At 43.0% G+C, this 20,567-nt stretch overlaps 1 protein-coding gene across 7 annotated transcripts in view; it reads right to left on the bottom strand.

Annotated features, from left to right (window-relative positions):
* The window catches only part of LOC124776245 (PH and SEC7 domain-containing protein-like), an 850,081-nt gene that overhangs the window by 283,129 nt on the left and 546,385 nt on the right, over nt 1–20,567 (bottom strand). For all 7 annotated transcript variants that reach the window (XR_007015606.1, XM_047251114.1, XM_047251123.1 and 4 more), the window contains exon 2: nt 7,000–7,066. Coding sequence is in view for 6 of the 7 variants with exons in the window: in XM_047251114.1 (XP_047107070.1) it covers nt 7,000–7,066 (67 nt within the window). In the remaining variant the exon portion in view is untranslated. The remainder of the gene's footprint in view (nt 1–6,999; nt 7,067–20,567) is intronic.

The raw sequence follows: 20,567 nt of genomic DNA, 5'->3' as shown, positions 1-20,567 counted from the left end.
TATAAACGTCTGGTCATTGGTATTCCTTGACAGCGTGGTTGGCGCAGAAGACTCTTCCGTCTTAAGTCTACTTTACTTTGCCCACCACGACTCCAAATACGTCTTCAATTCTCTTGTAAGGGCACGGAGACCAAGCAGAATACCTCATACAAATAATAAAATACTCAATTCAGGACCTGCCTCCTAATAAATCTTCTTACATAATAATTAAAACTTTATATCCTGAACGATTATACTGGCTAACAAAATGCATGTAATTCTATTAATAAATCTTGTTCATTTATATACAAATTTAGTATGAGATTTCACTTCCACTCAACGAAATTGTTTATTTCCAAGTTTGGCTACAAAATATCTGGAAACTCTCGCAACTTCACACATCACATCGGGTATCAAACGAAACTAGTGGCTTGATTGGCTATTCCTTGGTAGAGAGGACGCAGCATATAGACCACTCGTCACAGGTAGAAGTAACTTCAGGCGCGCCTCGTGGTAGTGTGCTGGGAACCTTGCCGATCACGTTTTACTTTCGTGACTTGACAGACAATAGTAGCCTCAGTTTTTTTTTTTTTTTTTTTTTTTTTTTTTGCAGTTACCTGCAATAAAGTAATGTCTGAAACGAGCTGCAGAAATGTCGAGTTAGGGTTTTATAATATTTAATAGTGGTGCAAATTTTGGCAGCTTGTTTTAAATGTTCCGGGATGAAAAACTCCACGCTTTATGAAACACTAGAAGTTTTACCCAATGGCTACAATATAAATGACAACGAGTCACGATTTGAATCAGTCAACTCATGCAAAAACCTTAGTATAACATTTTGTAGGAATATTAAGTGGAATGATCAAAACAAGCTCAGTAACAGGACTTTGGTTCATTCGCAGGATACTGGGAAAAATGCAGTCAGCCTACAAAGGATACAGAATTAGATTTCACTCTGCAGCGAAGCTTCGCTGATTTGAAACCTTCTGATAAATTAAAAATGTGTGCTGGCCCAGGACTCGAAGCTGGGACCTTTGGCTTTCACGGACAATTGCTCCACCGACTGAGCTATCCAAGCACGGCTCCCGATTCGTCTTCACAGCTTTACATACGCCAATACCTTATCTCCTACCTCGTTTCGGACAGTGCTGCGAAAAAACTAAGGCTGCTATTAATATTGTTTGTCAGGTCATGAATATAAAACATGATCGGCAAGGGTGCGAACACACTACCACGGGCCACACCTGAAGTTACTTCTACCTTCACATAAATCCCGCCGCATACCTTGCGAGACTAGCACTCCTGGAAGAAAGGCTATGCCTAAGCCTTGTCTTCGCAATATCCTCTCATACAGGAGTTTTAGTCCTGAAAGGTATGCGAGGGAACTTCTATGAAATCTGAAAGGTAGGAAATGAGGTACCAAAATCAAATGGTTTAAATGGCTCTGAGTACTATGGTACTTAACATCTGAGGTCATCAGTTCCCTAGTACTTAGACCTACTTAAACCTAACTAACCTAAGGACATCACACACATCCATGCCCGAGACAGGATTCGAACCTGCGACCGTAGCGGTCGCGCGGTTCCAAAGCGCCTAAAACTGCTCGGCCACCCCAGTCGGCTCAAATGAGGTACCAGCGGATGTAAAGCTGCGAGGGCGGATCTTAAGTCGCACAATGGAAAGCACTGGCAAACCATCCACTTCGCAGTGGTTCGAAGGATATATGTAGAAGTAAATTTGTACTAATTACATTGTATCAGGTGAGTAAGCACGAACTTCAGGGCGTACATCTTTACAGCTTTATTAATACAAAGATTTTTATCGTTGAAGGTGCTTCCCAAGTAAACACAATTAACGGTTCTGGTTCCATTGTACTACTATTGTTGAGTAAGGTTACAATTTCGCTTGGGTTAAACAATTCATGTAAGCTGCTCATACAGCTAAATTCACCTGACTTGTATTTATTCCAGGCGCAAGGTTAACGACAATATCTTGGTAAACATGCCAGTATATATGGTGTAAGACTGTTTGCCATTTTCGGCAAATGCAGGTCTTCTTCCCTATTTCCAATTCAGGAACACTACAAACAAGAATTCAAGTACGGAATACATAACAAAGGTCACACGATTCAATGATAAATTACGCAACTGATTTCTTATTTCCATTCTCCCCCCCCCAATTCGTCGTCCTTTAGGCGACAATAAACAAATTAACAACAATAAAGTAGCAAATTGTAGGTGGAGGACTCCCCTCCTTTAAATGACCCAGGCAGAAGAGAGGCAAACATTGAAGCAAAAGTAATTCATTTTGCACATACAGCTTTGGATTGTGTTGCTTTTTCTTCGAATCACTGCCCTTCAAGGAGGGAAAGCTAAGACTGATTAACTGATTGACTGTTTGATTGAGCAGAGCCACAACGCTGCACGAAATCAACACTTTGCAGTTCATTACCTAGGAGCGTCTAGGAGCGTCGATACCACCCGAGGAAAGGTTTACCCAGTTTTAGTAAAACATGAAATCAATCGAAAAACCCATCAAAATCGTGAAGTAAAAATTTGACCAAAACCAAACGTCAGAAGCTGCAACGGAACGATAAGCTAGTTCCGTCCAGCCAGTCCGGATCGCCGGTACTTCGTGAAGCCCCAAGACAGCGTCGCGCAACATCTATGATTTAAGTGTTTGCGAGTAATTTTTATTCATATCCCGTTAGTCATTCACTGCCAAATCCTACAACTGTACAGATATACTCCCGGATAAGCACTACTCCATATTCTGAACAATAATGGAGAAAACAATTTTTATTTGCCAGTTTAGGTGCATCTGCGACTGTACATCTAAATCGCAACTTGGAGCCTGCGACGAAGAGTCCTTCTGGTATCCCTGTCATCGCATATTCTCCCACCAGGACCCCCCCCCCCTCTCTTTCTTTTTCTGTTCCTTTTGCGAGAAGTGCGTGGGAGAATGACTGCCGTAACCTCTAGAGGATGTGCACCAATGTAACAAGAAGTACTAAGTTGCTTGACTCTTACGGAATTTCATCATTATACCTTTACGTGAGACACACGACTATATCATAAAATTAAGAAGTATCCTTCAATTATTGGTGGTGACTAGTTTCGGACATTACATCCATTTCCAAACCATCTATCTTCGTAAATACTTAAAACACGTTCCAATAAGGTTTCCAAGAAATAGCCACAGCAGACAATCCAGTTCAACACACAATAAACTATGCTAAATAGTACAGAGCGAACCCCTTCGTAGTTTGGGGTACATTTCCATGTGCTTCCTAAACAAATCCGAGGGGAACGAGCTGTGGCTCTATGGATCTTTGCAATCGCCTCTATCAATCCTGTTAGACCCAGACATGAACAACACTCAAGGACAGGCCGAACAAGTGTTTTTTTAAGCCACCTCCTTCGTGTGTGCATTGTAACTTCTTTGTATTATTCTAATAATATTAGTCTTGCATCCGTAACTACTTCTGTGCGTTAGTTGCACTTAATATCAATCGTCACGCACGCTCCCGCTTATTTTATACTTGTTGCTGTTCTACTGATTTATTGGTAATAGCGTAATCGCACAGCAATTGTTATTTCCACCCATTTATATGCAGTACGTTAGTTTTATTTACGTTCAGGGTTCATCTGCTACCTTGCAAATCCCCACATATAATTCTCTGGTGCTGCGAATTTCCTATAAACAACAGTATCACAAATCTTCGCACGTAATCCATCGAATTATTTATTATAAGCACCCAGAATGGGGGGGGGGGAGGAAAAAAATAATAAAACTTCACGTTTTGAGAGGTATGTGATGTCATTTTAGGGATTACAAAATCGAATCAAATGTACAAAGCACTTGGCCGTATGATCCCACTTATCACTATGACGGTTGCACCCTCTGACCACGATACCTGCAATGATTCGATTGGGAAGGATGTCATAAACCGAAAAAGAAATGACTGTCGCAAGGACCGACTCAGCATACAGACAGGTCAAAACAACCTTCAGTGAAATTAAAAGCAAGAGTGCTAACAGAGTACAATGCGAATTCCACAGTTAAATGCAGAGGGGAGAGCGGGTAGAGCACATTGAAGGCCTCTACGTGGGGGAAGACTGGTCTGATGACGCTGATAGAAGAAGAAACAAGAGTCGATATAGAAGAGATAGGGGATCCAGTACTACAAGCAGAATTTAAGGCCGATCTCAAAGACTTATGATCGAATAAGGCCGAAGGGGTAGATAACATTCCATCAGAATTTCTAAAATGATTGGGGGAAGAGGCAAAAAAATTATTATTCACGTTGGTGTGAAGAATGTACACGTACGGCCATATGCCATCTGACTTTTGGAAAAATATTATCCACACAACTCCAAATGATTGCAAGAGACGAAAAATGCGAGAATTCTCGCTCAATCATGCATCCAGGTTGCTGACAAGGATAATATACAGAAGAATGGAAAAGAAAACTGAGGCTGTGTTAGATGACGATCAGTTCGGATGTAGGAAAGGTAATGGCACCAGAGAGGCATTCTGACGTTGCCGTTGATAATGGAAGCAAGAAACTCAAGACACGTTTATAGGATATGGCGACCTAGAAAAAGACTCCGACAGTGTAAAATGATGCAAGAAGTCCCAAATTCTGAGAAAAATAAGGGTAAGCCATAGGGAAAGACGGGAAATGTGTAATATGTAGAGGGGACAAGAGTGGAAGACCAAGACGAAGTGCACGGATTAAATAGGGTGTAGGTCATGGATGTAGTCTTTCGACCCTACTATTCAATAAAAGAAAAGTTCAAGAGTAGAATTAAATTTTAAGGTCACAGGATTTCAATAATATTCTCTAACCACAGTGAAATTGAAAAGAATTATAGGATTTGCTAAATGGAATGAACAGTCTAATGAGTACACAATACGGACTGAGAGTAAATCGAATATAGACGAAAGTAATGAGAAGTAGCGGAAATGATAACAGGGAAACTCATAACATCAGGACTGCTGATCACGAAGTTGATGGACTTCAGGAATTCTGCTACTTAGGCAGCGAAATAAATAACCCATGACGGGGAGCAAGGAGGACATCAAAAGAGAGACTGAGACTAACACTGGCAAAAAGGGCACTCCTGGCCAAGAGAAGTCTACTTTTATCAAACGTAGGTTTTAATTTAAAGAAGAAATTTCTGAGGATGTACGTTTGGAAAACAACATTGTATGGTAGTGAAACATTGTCTGTGGGAAAACCGGAACGAAAGAGAATCGAAGCACTTGAGATTATGTGCTACAGAATGATGTTGAACATTAGGTTGACTGATAAGATAAGAAATGAGGAGGTTCTGAGCAGAATCGGAAAGGAATATATGGAAAACTCTGAAACGAAGAAGAAGGGACAGGATGATAGGACGTATGTTACGACATAAGGGGATAACGCCCTTGGTACTAGAGAGAACTGTAGAGGGGGAAAACTGTAGAGGAAGACGGAGCATGTGGGACGCCGGCCGCTGTGGCCGATCGGTTCTAGGCGCTTCAGTCCGGAACCGCGCTGCTGCTACGATCGCAGGTTCGAATCCTGCCTCCGGCATGGATGTGTGTGATGTGCTTAGGGTAGTTAGGTTTAAGTAGTTCTAAGTGCCTGATGACTTCTGATGTTAAGTCCCATAGTGCTTAGGACCACTTGAACCATTTGAACATGTGGGAGGAAGTTCTAGGCGCCGATTCACCATGGTAATCCAGGGAGAGGTTAGCATCAAACTTGCATTTCCGGATAAACAAGGCAGTTCTGGGTGAATAAGATTGGCCAGTAACACTGCACAACGTCTGTATCACCTTTTACTGACTCGCGGCTAGACAAAGAAATACTTGAGAGGATTTAGTCTACGGGGGAATCTTGGAAGTCCATCAACTTGTTTTCTGACTGCTGGCACGAATGTGAAGCGGCTACGATGTGCGTGGTGCACAGAATGGCGATTCTCCCTTGTGGCAGACGTTCCCATACAGTCTAACATCGGGACATTCTCACATACAGTTGCTCCAAATGGAGACCCTACAGTAAGACCCCTTTTAAACTGCCAGGTGCTGATAACGCTGTCTCATACGAGTATGCGGCATCTCTGTGTCCTTCTCTGCGATCACTTAACATCTGACGCTGCTCGAGCTCCCTTACATACCCTACAAGGCTTGGTAACAAAACGAAATACAAACACCACTAATGCACTCTGGTGGCCGTTCTAGTTGTCACAGATAACTGTATCTCTAATCCTTCACATACCTGCCGATGGCGTGTACGTGTACGAAGTTACACTGACATCCGACCATGGCTTCTCGGCGCTTCGCTTTTTTTGTCGGGCAGTGTACGTCGTGGACAGCAACGGTCCCTCGGGTACTCCGAAAGTTAACTTCACAAGTGACGATTTCGATCCGCGGAGGGCGATGCTTTGAGTTCTAACTGCCAGAAAAGTCCTCCGATCCATCACAAAGTTGAAATGAAATTCCGTGAGCACGTAATTTATTCAATAGGCGACAGTGCGGAACTGCATCGAATGCCTTCCGGAAGTCAAGAAACACGAGATCAGCCTAGGTGCCTTTGTGTATTGCCTTCTGGGTCTCGCAGACGCTTAGAGCGAGCCTAATTTCGTAAGATCGCTGCTTGCTGAATTCATGTTTATTCCTAAAGAGGATATTTTTAGTGTGCACAAAGGTCATAAAACGCGAGCTAGCTACGTGCAATACAATTCTGCAAAAGGTTAGAGTCAGCGTCAGATTTGATAAGTTATGAAGATGGGACTACAGTACGACATTTAATGTACTTCATTTCTACTTTCCAACGTGCACGAGACAATCTGTGCAAAGGTTCGTGGTTACCAAAATGGAAGTCAGTATCGAAAGGCAAGATTTTTTTCGGCACGCTGCACCTTTTCTATGAGCCACTACTCAACTTCTGAACGTCATTTGTTGCTGCAATTCTTACTTCCACCGTAGAAAGTTTTGTTTTTGAGAGGCGACAGCCCAGCAGATACTCACCCTCTTTGGTGCTGAACCTGTCAACGTCCGTCTCATTGACCTTGACGATGACGTCTCCCGCCTCAACCTGTCAACAGAACAGCATCACTGTTACAAAGATGTCGGTGCGCTCCATTTACCAAACAAGCAAAACCACTGACAGATTAAAAACCAGCACAGTGTGAACCTAAACAACACACACACATACAGACACACACACACACACACACACACACCTCTCTCTATCTACTTTTATTGTATTGTATTGAACTGTGGACCTAGAAACGACGGGGAGGCGTCGTCCCCGCTGTAGCCCTCTGTGGTACACAACCCCAGAACAGTCAGCAGTCCACTCATCCCACCGCCGCCCCGAACCCAGGGTTATTGTAGGGTTCGCCCCCAACCTCCCCCCCCCCCCCCCCGGACTAGGTGACTGCCGGGCTGATATCCATGTCCTGCCTCAGTTACATGGTTCGGAAACATTTCGAACACGTTGTCATGGGATAGCACTAGAAGCAGACAGATGGAGTACACAAATTTCATCCCAGAAAGCAAACGCAAGGCAGGGAAAAGGAGGGTTGGGGTAGTTGCCAGGAAGGCCATCTGGCCACACACTGCCAAATCCAGAACATGCCGACCCCGTGAAGACACGGGATAAGGCCAGGAATAAGAAGGAAGCTGATTGATACACATATGAATAGATGTTGGCAAAGCGATCATGTGTGAAGAGTATGATCAAGTGAAGTACCAGTCGAAGGTTAATTGTTGTGCTGCGCACTGCACTGCGTTTACACGCGCAGCTTATGACAGCGCTTCACTTGCAGATATACTGTAGTGTACCCAATTGTATTGTAGTGTATTAAACGGGGGACCTATAAACGACGTAGAGGCTTCGTCCCGTCGTAGCCCTCAGTGGTTCTCAACACCACCACAGGCCACAGCAGTCCCCCCACCGCACCGCCGCCCAACACCGAACCCAGGGTTACTGTGCGGTTCGGCCCCCGTGGACCCCCCCGGAAACGTCTCATACCAGACGAGTGTAACCCCAAATGTTTGCGTGGTAGAATACGCGTACGTGGAGACAGTGTTTGCACAGCAATCGCCAACACAGTGTAACTGAGGCGGAATAAGGGGAACAAGACCGCATTCGCCGAGGTAGATGGAAAACCGCCTTAAAAACCATCCACAGGCTGGCCGGCACTCTAGACCTCGACACTAATCCGCCGGGTGGATTCGTGCCGGGAACCCGCACACCTTCCCGCTCGGGAAGCAGCGCGTTAGACCGCGCGGGCTATTGTACGCTATTACTCTTTCTGCTACCTGTTTCTTGGGCTGCCAACCTGTGCAAACAACCAGATGGCGTCATCGGAAAATAATAATAATAATAATAATAATAATAATAATAATAATAACAGTTGCTGTGGTGGTACAGAAGAATGCTGAAGATTAGATTCGTAGGTCACGTAGCTAATGAGGAAGTGCTGAATAGAATTGGGGAGAAGAGAAAATTGTGGCACAAACTGATTACAAGAAGGGATCGGTTGGTAGGACACATTCTGAGGCATCAAGGGATCGCCAATTTAGTACTGGAGGAAAGCGTAGAGGGTAAAAACTGTAGAGGGAGACCAATGAATGAATACACTAAGCAGATTTAGATGGATGTAGGTTACTCGGAGATAACCTGAAGATGCCTAAATAAGGCGAAACGCGTCGTTGACAAATAAAAAACTAAAATTGCAACCAAGACTGTTTCTAACCACTATTATTGAGCATTTGTGGTCTACTTCGGAGAGAAGGGTGCAGCGCCAGTATCCCTCTCCATCTTCGTTACCTGAACTTATCAGCATTTTTCATGAAGAATGGTTTGAGATTCCCCTGAAAACTGTACATGAGGATGGCGATGTTTTGTGTTTGCGGTGTTTTAATATTTTTGTCCAATTCCTAAAGTCGGCAGCACCGATCTATATAAAGTGTTTGGAACACTACATTCATATTCACGGGGATCGAGGTTCACTTCCGCTTCCCGTCAGTTTGACTTCGTTTTTTCCTGGTTTCTGTAAAATCGCTTAATGCTGGGACGGCACGCTGATTTTCCTTTCATCGTCTTCCAGCTGATTTCCTGACTCGCCTTTAATAACGCCAGAGTCGTAAAAGCTCAACCAGTCCCGCCGATTCTTAATGGTGGCATTAACATCAGTTTAAATTAGCCGTAAACGATCCGCCAGACTGTAGTGACATGTTTTTAGTGTTAGCAGCGCGAAGACGAGAGTTGGAGAAGAAAAAACACCACGGGGAAGTGAACTTTTGAAACGAATGCTAAGTTCTGCAGGTTTTTCCTCCGGTATTAGAAAACTCCGGCTGGTGTCTTTCCTTAGTTATACACGTTATAAACGGCGTTCTTACAATCTAAATGACTCGGTTTCTGACACTGACCCCTTCATTACACGAACAATCACTGAAGAAAATTCGAGGAGTCGTGTGATATCTGTACCCCCTATTGTAAATATGATACAGTAATATGACTGACGCACGTCTCCACAAAGGAAAAGAAAGTTGCTGCTCAGATGTACACAGTAACAAGCGTTTTTCATATGGATAAGCAAGCCAAGCGTTTGGTAGTCAATCACAAGGTATAAAAAGTACTGTGCTACTAAAGTTTGTGATGGTACATGTGTCATCCCATCGCTGGCAGTTAACAGTGTTCTCGCCCCAGGCGGCTAGTACGAAAGCTAGCTGTCCCAGTATGCGGAGAAGGTAAAGATCATCAGGCTGCCAGAATTCTAATCGTGATTATCCTTTAGCGCGAAGATTTTTGCATTTATGGTTAGATTTTACCGTGACTGTTATTGATATCGAATTACACAGCAAGTTTACTGCTACCAGTCAATATTTATATATTTCCACGGTGCATTTCGCGGATTTAAACCACCATTACGAGGTGGATTGATGTGGATTAGTACAAGTATCCGTATATGTTGTGCGTACGACTTGGGAGTAACCTGTGCCACTGTCAAGTAAAAGAAGGCAAAAACATTATTGAAATACATGACTCAATGTTATGGAGGTCTTTGATTGAAAGGACGAACGAAAATATAAAAAAACATCCTGTGTACACAGGCTCCTTTGCCTGTCGTGTTACATCACGTGCACCATTACACTTCGTAAACACAATGGCTGGACTCCACTTCCCAAGCATTCTTCCAAATGAATCTCAGTCTGGTGTCTGCTTTTTCTTCGATTAGTTTTATGTGATCGTTCAATTTAAATCGAACCGTAAGCACACTCCCAGTTAATTAATGGACGTGACTGCTTCCACTGATTGTTCTACAAAGGTGTAATTATACTAAAATATGTTTCTCTGCCTATTTGTGAAGAGTATATTGTTGTTGTTGTTGTTTGTTGTTGTGGTCTTCAGTCCTGAGACTGGTTTGATGCAGCTCTCCATGCTACTCTATCCTGTGCAAGCTTTTTCATCTCCCAGTACCTACTGCAACCTACATCCTTCTGAATCTGCTTAGTGTATTCATCTCTTGGTCTCCCTCTACGATTTTTACCCTCCACGCTGCCCTCCAATACTAAATTGGTGATCCCTTGATGCCTCAGAACATGTCCTACCAACCGATCCCTTCTTCTGGTCAAGTTGTGCCACAAACTTCTCTTCTCCCCAATCCTATTCAATACTTCCTCATTAGTTATGTGATCTACCCATCTAATCTTCAGCATTCTTCTGTAGCACCACATTTCGAAAGCTTCTATTCTCTTCTTGTCCAAACTATTTATCGTCCATGTTTCACTTCCATACATGGCTACACTCCATACGAATACTTTCAGAAATGACTTCCTGACACTTAAATCTATACTGGATGTTAACAAATTTCTCTTCTTCAGAAACGCTTTCCTTGCCATTGCCAGCCTACATTTTATATCCTCTCTACTTCGACCATCATCAGTTATTTTGCTCCCCAAATAGCAAAACTCCTTTACTACTTTAAGTGCCTCATTTCCTAATCTAATTCCCTCAGCATCACCCGAATTAATTAGACTACATTCCATTATCCTCGTTTTGCTTTTGTTGATGTTCATCTTATATCCTCCTTTCAAGACACTGTCCATTCCATTCAACTGCTCTTCCAAGTCCTTTGCTGTCTCTGACAGAATTACAATGTCATCGGCGAACCTCAAAGTTTTTATTTCTTCTCCATGAATTTTAATACCTACTCCGAATTTTTCTTTTGTTTCCTTTACTGCTTGCTCAATATACAGATTGAACAACATCGGGGAGAGGCTACAACCCTGTCTTACTCCCTTCCCAACCACTGCTTCCCTTTCATGTCCCTCGACTCTTATAACTGCCATCTGGTTTCTGTACAAATTGTAAATAGCCTTTCGCTCCCTGTATTTTACCCCTGCCACCTTTAGAATTTGAAAGAGAGTATTCCAGTCAACATTGTCAAAAGCTTTCTCTAAGTCTACAAATGCTAGAAACGTAGGTTCGCCTTTCCTTAATCTTTCTTCTAAGATAAGTCGTAAGGTCAGTATTGCCTCACGTGTTCCAGTGTTTCTACGGAATCCAAACTGATCTTCCCCGAGGTTGGCTTCTACTAGTTTTTCCATTCGTCTGTAAAGAATTCGTGTTAGTATTTTGCAGCTGTGACTTATTAAGCTGATAGTTCGGTAATTTTCACATCTGTCAACACCTGCTTTCTTTGGGATTGGAATTATTATATTCTTCTTGAAGTCTGAGGGTATTTCGCCTGTTTCATACATCTTGCTCACCAGATGGTAGAGTTTTGTCAGGACTGGCTCTCCCACGGCCGTCAGTAGTTCCAATGGAATATTGTCTACTCCGGGAGCCTTGTTTCGACTCAGATCTTTCAGTGCTCTGTCAAACCCTTCACGCAGTATCATATCTCCCATTTCATCTTCATCTACATCCTCTTCCATTTCCATAATATTGTCCTCAAGTACATCGCCCTTGTATAGACCCTCTATATACTCCTTCCACCTTTCTGCTTTCCCTTCTTTGCTTAGAACTGGGTTTCCATCTGAGCTCTTGATATTCATACAAGTCGTTCTCTTATCTCCAAAGGTCTCTTTAATTTTCCTGTAGGAGGTATCTATCTTACCCCTAGTGAGATAGGCCTCTACATCCTTACATTTGTCCTCTAGCCATCCCTGCTTAGCCATTTTGCACTTCCTGTCGATCTCATTTTTGAGACGTTTGTATTCCTTTTTGCCTGTTTCACTTACTGCATTTTTATATTTTCTCCTTTCATCAATTAAATTCAATATTTCTTCTGTTACCCAAGGATTTCTACTAGCCCTCGTCTTTTTACCTACTTGATCCTCTGCTGCCTTCACTACTTCATCCCTCAAAGCTACCCATTCTTCTTCTACTGTATTTATTTCCCCCATTCCTGTCAATTGCTCCCTTATGCTCTCCCTGAATCTCTGTACAACCTCTGGTTCTTTTAGTTTATCCAGGTCCCATCTCCTTAAATTCTCACCTTTTTGCAGTTTCTTCAGTTTTAATCTACAGGTCATAACCAATAGATTGTGGTCAGAGTCCACATCTGCCCCTGGAAATGTCTTACAATTTAAAACCTGGTTCCTAAATCTCTGTCTTACCATTATATAATCTATCTGATACCTTTTAGTATCTCCAGGGTTCTTCCATGTATACAACCTTCTTTAATGATTTTTAAACCAAGTGTTAGTTATGATTATGTTGTGCTCTGTGCAAAATTCGACCAGGCGGCTTCCTCTTTCATTTCTGTCCCCCAATCCATATTCACCTACTATGTTTCCTTCTCTCCCTTTTCCTACACTCGAATTCCAGTCACCCATGACTATTAAATTTTCGTCTCCCTTCACAATCTGAATAATTTCTTTTATTTCATCATACATTTCTTCAATTTCTTCGTCATCTGCAGAGCTAGTTGGCATATAAACTTGTACTACTGTAGTAGGCGTGGGCTTCGTATCTATCTTGGCCACAATAATGCGTTCACTATGCTGTTTGTAGTAGCTTACCCGCATTCCTATTTTCCTATTCATTATTAAACCTACTCCTGCATTACCCCTATTTGATTTTGTGTTTATAACCCTGTAGTCACCTGACCAGAAGTCTTGTTCCTCCTGCCACCGAACTTCACTAATTCCCACTATATCTAACTTCAACCTATCCATTTCCCTTTTTAAATTTTCTACCTACCTGCCCGATTAAGGGATCTGACATTCCACGCTCCGATCCGTAGAACGCCAGTTTTCTTTCTCCTGATAACGACATCCTCTTGAGTAGTCCCCGCCCGGAGATCCGAATGGGGGACTATTTTACCTCCGGAATATTTTACCCAAGAGGACGCCATCATCATGTAATCATACAGTAAAGTATATTATATTTGCTTATATTCAGGGTCAATTCCCACTCATTGTACCAATCGAGCCTCTGCAGAACTTTCGTAATTCTCAGCTACTTTCCACCGTCGCGACTTCTTTGCATATAATAGTATTATCTGCTAACAGTCTTGTGAAGCTACGACGTTATCCATTATGTAATTTACATCTACCTCTACATGGATACTTTGCAAATCACATTCAAGAGCCTGGCAGAGGGTTCATCGAACCACATTCACAATCAGTGTGTATACGTGGACAAGGAAGAAAAATTCCCGGATTTTTACCGGAATTTCCGGTTAAAAATAAACTTTCTCCCGGGTGAAAACACTCTTTTTCCGTGTTAAGTGACAGTATATTTTCCCTTATCAATCCTTTGAATGGTTAAGGTTTTATACACGGGCGTAGAATTTCCCGGCACTTTAGAAAACGAAACTCAGAGAAAAAGACGCGTTTGGTAAATATCTTTTATGTGCAGCAAAATGTACGTTTTTATTTTCGTATTACGAAGTATACATTGGAATTCCATCAAACACCGCATGTTACTTTCCGAATCATTAAAATCGAGATTGCGATCCGTTTCTGTAAACCAGTCATAGCTCATGTCATGTGATCTCGGCAGCCGCTGACAACGGATATTCAGAGCATAGGACACGTGATGTAGTCAGCCTACAGCAGCATCACTGTTACGTAGCACGAACACACATGCAGGGACAGTTAATAGTTTAAATTAATATACATAGTGTTGTTACAAGAAAACCAAAGCTTTCACACATAATATTGGTCTCTAAGGTTACTAAGTTGCAAGATAATGTTGATCTTTTTTACGTGTGTTACATTTTAAGAATCACATAAATGTGCCAGTAAAATTTTTAATAATGACAAATGTCTGAGCTTCAGAGTTCGAAATTGTTCTAAATGGCTCGTCATCAAAGAGCTGATTTTTAAATGAGAGTCCAACGCTCTGTGATTAATAGTTCAACTTACGGAAAAGGATATTTACTTTGAAAGCAACGCTTTTCAAACCACCATTGGCAATATTTTCCCGCGACCAGTTAGAAATAGGTTCGTTTCAGCAGCTGCCAGAGAGCGCTGATAACAGGCGTCACCGCGCTTCCGCAGCTACCATGACGCAGGACGACCGTACCTACGTACGTGTAAAACATCGAAAGATCATACATTATGTCATGAAAGAAACAAGACATCAGAGGATACTCCAAGAGCATTGGAAATTCGTGAACCGTAACTAAAATGTGCACATTTAAAGTGCATACTTAAAGTGCACATTCGTATGTCCAAATTCCTAATCAAGTAGACCTCGACCTGATATTAAGCTTTTCAGTGTGGTTTTCGGAATGTAAATTTTCTTGGAGAACCAGTACTGTATTATATCATGTTTGGTTCTCTATTATGGCATAACGCCATACGTGCTAGAAGATGAAAACGTGCACTTGAAATGCAGCGAACAGTTGAAACTAGCCAGTACTGTGGAATTAAACATTTCATTTCAAATACATTGACTGCCTCTGCGGAAAGGGTTAATATAAGTCAAATTTCTTTAGCAAACAGACAAAAATAACTTCATTGTTCTGCAAGGCGATTAATGCTTGACAGTCAGAAAGGTGGAAATAAAATCTGAAACTAATGACATATTTTAGCCTTCCGTAATCATGTGAATGTATTTTAATTCACTCGATAGCTCCCGGCCATAATATCTGTTTTGTTTTCATTTGATGTGAGAGTAAACAGCAAAATCGCTATATATAAACAGGGGTCTCGTGAAGACTATCCACTATAACTCAGACTGCTCTGCGCATCAGCCCCGGATCTACGATATTTGCGAACCGGGTCAATACTAAAAAAAAATCGAATTTTCAAAAATATGTTCATCTTGTAGTGCACATCTTTCTGAAAAGTCTGAAACATAAAACATATGTGTGCGAGAACATGTAAGACATGTTATTTGGTCTTAAGTGTGCCAAAGTGCAGTGCTACGCCTCTTCATAAAGCACTCTTCTATCGCACGTCACTGTATTTCGTTCTGTGGAATTGAAACGTGTATATTTTGTAATGGATGCCATCAAACTATATTCACGACAGTGGAAGTTGAAATGTCCTGTGGTGCCTCTCCTGCTCACAGTCGGCCGGTTTGACAGTCCCTCTTTAAAAAAAAAAATCTCGCAATTAATCGAGGCTGGGATTATTTGTAATCGGGAGAACAAGAACTCTTCAGAAAATTTGCACTCTTTATTGCCTATTAGCTAATAACTTGCTGTTTTGTGTGACATAAAATTAAATATGGGATACATAAAACCAATAAAGAAAAGAGATAAGCAAGAAAGTACACATTTCTTCAATCCTTAGCTCCTAGCATTTTTTTTCTCTCTAATCTTGCTGCAGCTTTCATGGCATGCTTTCCTTTCTGCGAAAGAATCTATTACCTCATCAAAGCTCGTCAAACGGTTCACAATATGAAAAATCGAAATGTCGTTATCTAATACTGAAAAAGCTGTTAACACAAATAGTACCCAAGACTGGTGTGGTTTGTCGATCTGATTACGTCTATTTTGTCACTCTCTGCTAGATAAAATAAAAGAGGCCTTTCTAATATTGGAGCAATTTTGTAAGACACGCCAAATAATCGAGACTGTTTTGGCACTGGCACAAATGGCCATTGTTATTACACGACAGAATATAATTCACGAAGTGCCAATATCAGATGCCTATTAGGTCTACTACAAGCAAAATGCTTTTATGTTAGGAAATAGTTTCACATTTCATTCATACGCATCAGCTTCTCAAGCATGAGATCGAAAAGTAGTATTACGAAATTTTTCTATAAACTTGGAATCGTCTTATTCTTCCATAATTTGTGTGATGTCCCCGTTTCTTCTCCTTCCTCGTTCTAACAAACAATCTTATCACCAATTCTGCAGCTATTCCTACCATTGTCAAAACTTGTTCGCCGATTAATTTCACTAACCCTGCCAGAATCACAGGTTTAGTTATCCCGTGATTGTTTTCCGGTTAGGCGTTATTACGTGTTCGTACAACACGTTTTCCGCGTTACTTCCAGAATAGAACTTAGGCAGCTGCTAGCCGGGACTTTTCAACTGGTCCTTACTAGTGTAGCGACCTGGCCAAAAATTGTCTGTCAAAATTTCATTTTCTTGGGTACACTGAGAAGGTAGTACGTAATCTTTCTCACCTGTTATTCCTGTCAGTCGTTTATTTCCATTCAGGTAGTCTGAATCTATGGATTTCGCTAGTAATTATAACAATGCTGATCATTCGCAAACCCAATCAACTACACAATCAGACAGCGATTGGCATTCATCTATTCGGCTTTACTCCGCCCATATAGCCCCGACCTCTTTCGTCTGCAGAAAGTTTATTTCTAGATGTGACGAGGATTCTCCTGACAGAGGCATCACGTACACTATGCACACTTTCAAAAATCAACTTCTGATTCATTCAGAAATCAATTTAAAATGTGTTCAAATACCAACAGAGAAGCGTATCATAATCATAATCGATATACAAACGTACGCTGGATGCTAGGCGCTTTATGAAAAAAATTTTTTTTTCCTCAAGAATATGAATTTGGCGCCCCCTTTTCCCGGTAGCATCTAAATGCTTGCTGCGATTGCTTGCACAGCCAACAGCCACATTCCTGTAGCCAGAAGTGGGACAATCTACTGCTCAAACGCGACTCAACTGCGCATGCGCATGAGCCCGCTCGTAACTGCTAAAACGAATTTAATGTAAACAGTTGGGACTTTACGCTCATCGGAGGCAATTTGTTGTTATGAAGCATTGCATAGTCTTCCTAAGGCCTTTGACACACTTTGCTGTTGGCAGACGCTTGCATGAGCACTGTGTGTCGTTGTTGTATACGGCGCATTTCCTTTGCAATTTAAGTTATTTTGGTTTTTTTCTCTCGTTTATGTTTCATTGTTGAAGTATTACTCCGCAGTAGTGGGATACAGTAATATCCTTTGTTAGAGTATCGGTTCTTACCAGTCAAATTTACAAAAATTTAACTGAAAACTAAAACAATGAAAAATTCCCGGAATCCTACAAAATTCCCGGGTTTTTCCCGGTTTTCTCTCGGATGAAAAAATTCCCGGGTTTTTCCCGGATCTCCCGGTTGTCCCGGGTCGTATACACCCTGACAATTCTCTATTATTCCAATCTCGGGTAGCGCGCGGAAAGAATGGACACCTATATCTTTCCGTACGAGCTCTGGTTTCCCTTATTTTATCGTATTGATCGTTCCTCCCTATGTAGGTCGGTGTCAACAAAATATTTTCGCATTCGGAGGAGAAGGCTGGTGACTGGAATTTCGTGAGAAGATTCCGTCGCAACTAAAAACGCCTTTCTTTTAATGATTTCCAGCCCAAATCCTATATCATTTCTGTGACACTCTCTCCCATATTTCGTGATAATACAAAACGTGCTGCCTTTCTTTGAACTTTTTTCGATGTACTCCTTCAGCCCTATCCGGTAAGGATCCCACACCGCGCAGCAGTATTCTAAAAAGAGGACGGACAAGCGTAGTGTAGGCAGTCTCCTAAGTAGGTCTGTTACATTTTCTATTGTCCTGCCAATAAAACGCAGTCTTTGGTTAGCCTTCCCCACAACATTATCTATGTGTTCCTTTCAATTTAAGTTGTTCGTAATTGTAATTGCTACGTATTTAGCTGAATTTACGGCCTTTAGATTTGACTGGTTTATCGTGTAACCAAAGTTTAACGAGTTCCTTATAACACTCATGTGGATGACCTCGCACTTTTCGTTATTTAGGGTACACTGTGAAAAATATTTGTCCTGTAACCACGGCCCACACGAGAACATTTCGCCACATAAACGACCTATCATTTGCCCTTCCTCCTCCCCACCGTACATTTCCACCAACGCCAATTTTCGCAACTAATTGTGACACGCACTGTAAACAAATCTTGCACTTCGCGCCCCCTGACACCGCAGACGGCCGCTATTACCTGTGACGAACCCTGTGTACAAATTTTGCACTAGGAGCATCTCTGGCACCCCAAGAGCCGGCTGGCGTCGCTTGTACCTCAATTGGCCTTGCAACCCTCCTTTGGGGTACGCCCAAAGTTGTACTTATTTCTGAATATTTCTCTCGTTGGGAACGACATGATCTATTTGCTAGGAACTCTTCAATCCAATAAGAAAGCTGGTCCGACATTACGTATGCTGACGTTTTGTTTATGCTGTGCAAAGTGCCTTCCAGAAGTCGTGGAAGACGACAGAAACCTGGGCGCCGGTACCTGCTGCCTTCTGGATGTCGCGGACGAAGAGAGCGAGCCCTGTTTCACACGACCCACGTCTGCGGACGTAAACAAGCGGTGAGAGTAGGGCACACGCGGTGTTCCGGCGCATCGGGACGCCGCTACTGGGGCAGCAGGCGTCGTGTGGCAGTGGCGGCGCGCCGGCGGGACAGTAGTACACAGCAGTTGGTGGCCGCGGCCTCTCCGCTCCGCTCTGCTCTGCTGGCTGTTCTGCCTTATCGACCAGCCGCGCGTTCCCGAACGCCGCCGGCGCCTAAGGTCAGAGGTCAGCTACGGCACATACGTGGCCCTCTCCCTACATGCCGGGACACGACAAAAATCATCACGCGTCCGGACGTCTGCAGCCGGTGCATCAGGACCAGAGGACTTTGAAGCGGCAATGCCAGTGCGTGGAAGGAGAGCTGTAAGCGGCGAAGGTGCTCGGTGACAACAAGGAGACTAGTGGCATACCGGAGGGATCACGGCATGAAGCGGCAGGCTGACGACAACCAATAGCGGCAATAGCAGGGTTTTTACCACGACAAGAAGTTTAGAAGTCTGCCGGTCCGTCAGTAGTGTGGCCGAGGGACGCTCAGTAAGGAATGTAACACTTTTTTCTGAAAGGAGGTTGGTTTTATTCAGCATTACAATACACCATATTATTCCCCACTCTTTTGACTACAAAACACTAATTTTGAACATAATTTCCGTTCAATGTGACGGCCTTACGCCACCTTACTGGGACGGCATGGTACCACGCTACTCGTCCACATCGGTGTCAATATCTTACTGCATCAATAACCACCTTATCATCCACGCACTGCTCCCCGCGGAGTATATCCCTCGTCAAGCCGAACAGAAGGAAGTCGGAAGATGCGAGATGGGGGATGTAGGACGGGTGAAGAACAGTCCAACGAAGTTTCGTGAGCTGCTCTCGGGTGCGCAGATTTGTGTGAGGCCTTTGCGTTGTCATAAAGAAGGAGAAGTCATTTCCATTTTTGTGGCGACGAACACGCTGAAGTCGTTTCTTCAGATTCCTGAGGCTAGCGCAATAAGCTTCCGAGTTGATCGTTGCACCATGAGGGAAGACGAGAACAGATTAACCCCTTCAGAGACCCACAAGTCCGCCACCACGACTTTACGGACCGAGGGTGCGGCTATGAATTTTCTCTTCAGACGAGAGGTGGTGAGTTGCCACACCATTGATTGCCGTTTTGTTTCAAGTTCGAAGTAATGAACCCGTGTTTCATCGCCGGTGATGATATTTGACAAAAAAAACTGTCACGCTTACCCTCCGCAACGCGCAAGCTATACCGCGCAGATGGTCCTTCGTTGTCCTTTGTGGTTTTCTACTAGGCACCGAGGAACCCAACGGGCATACACCTTTGACTGGTGGACGAGTGTACGCAGTACCAATAGATACGTCCAGTTGAGGAGTGAGGTGCTTGACTGTTATCGGTTGATCACTTAGAATGAGGTGTTCGCATGTTCCACCTTTGCAGGAGTCACAGCTGTGAGCAGCGGGCCGGCATGAGAGAGATCGGACAGGTTTGCGGGACCTCGTAGCGATGACGACGGACGCCTCGCCCAACGACTCATCGTGCTTTTGTTCATTTTGGGGTCTCCGTAGACACTCTGCACGCGCCCGTGAATGTGTGCCATGTTCTGGTTTTCCGCCAAAAGAAACTCAATGGCAGTTCTCTGCTTGGAACGTATCTCCGTCGCAGACGTCATTTTGAAGGTTTTGTATGCGCCGCCACCTACTGGACCTTCATAAAACTGTAAGGGCTGAAGCGGGAATATTCCACTATGTCGCATAACAAATTCCGCATTTTTTCAACCGAATTACGTAATGAACGCCCCTCGTACATTGTTCCATGTGAGAGTTCGTCCACCACG

This window comes from Schistocerca piceifrons, chromosome 1 (genome assembly GCF_021461385.2).
Source record: "Schistocerca piceifrons isolate TAMUIC-IGC-003096 chromosome 1, iqSchPice1.1, whole genome shotgun sequence".
Lineage (NCBI taxonomy): Eukaryota > Metazoa > Arthropoda > Insecta > Orthoptera > Acrididae > Schistocerca > Schistocerca piceifrons.
This window is presented reverse-complemented; position numbering and strand designations above follow the sequence as displayed.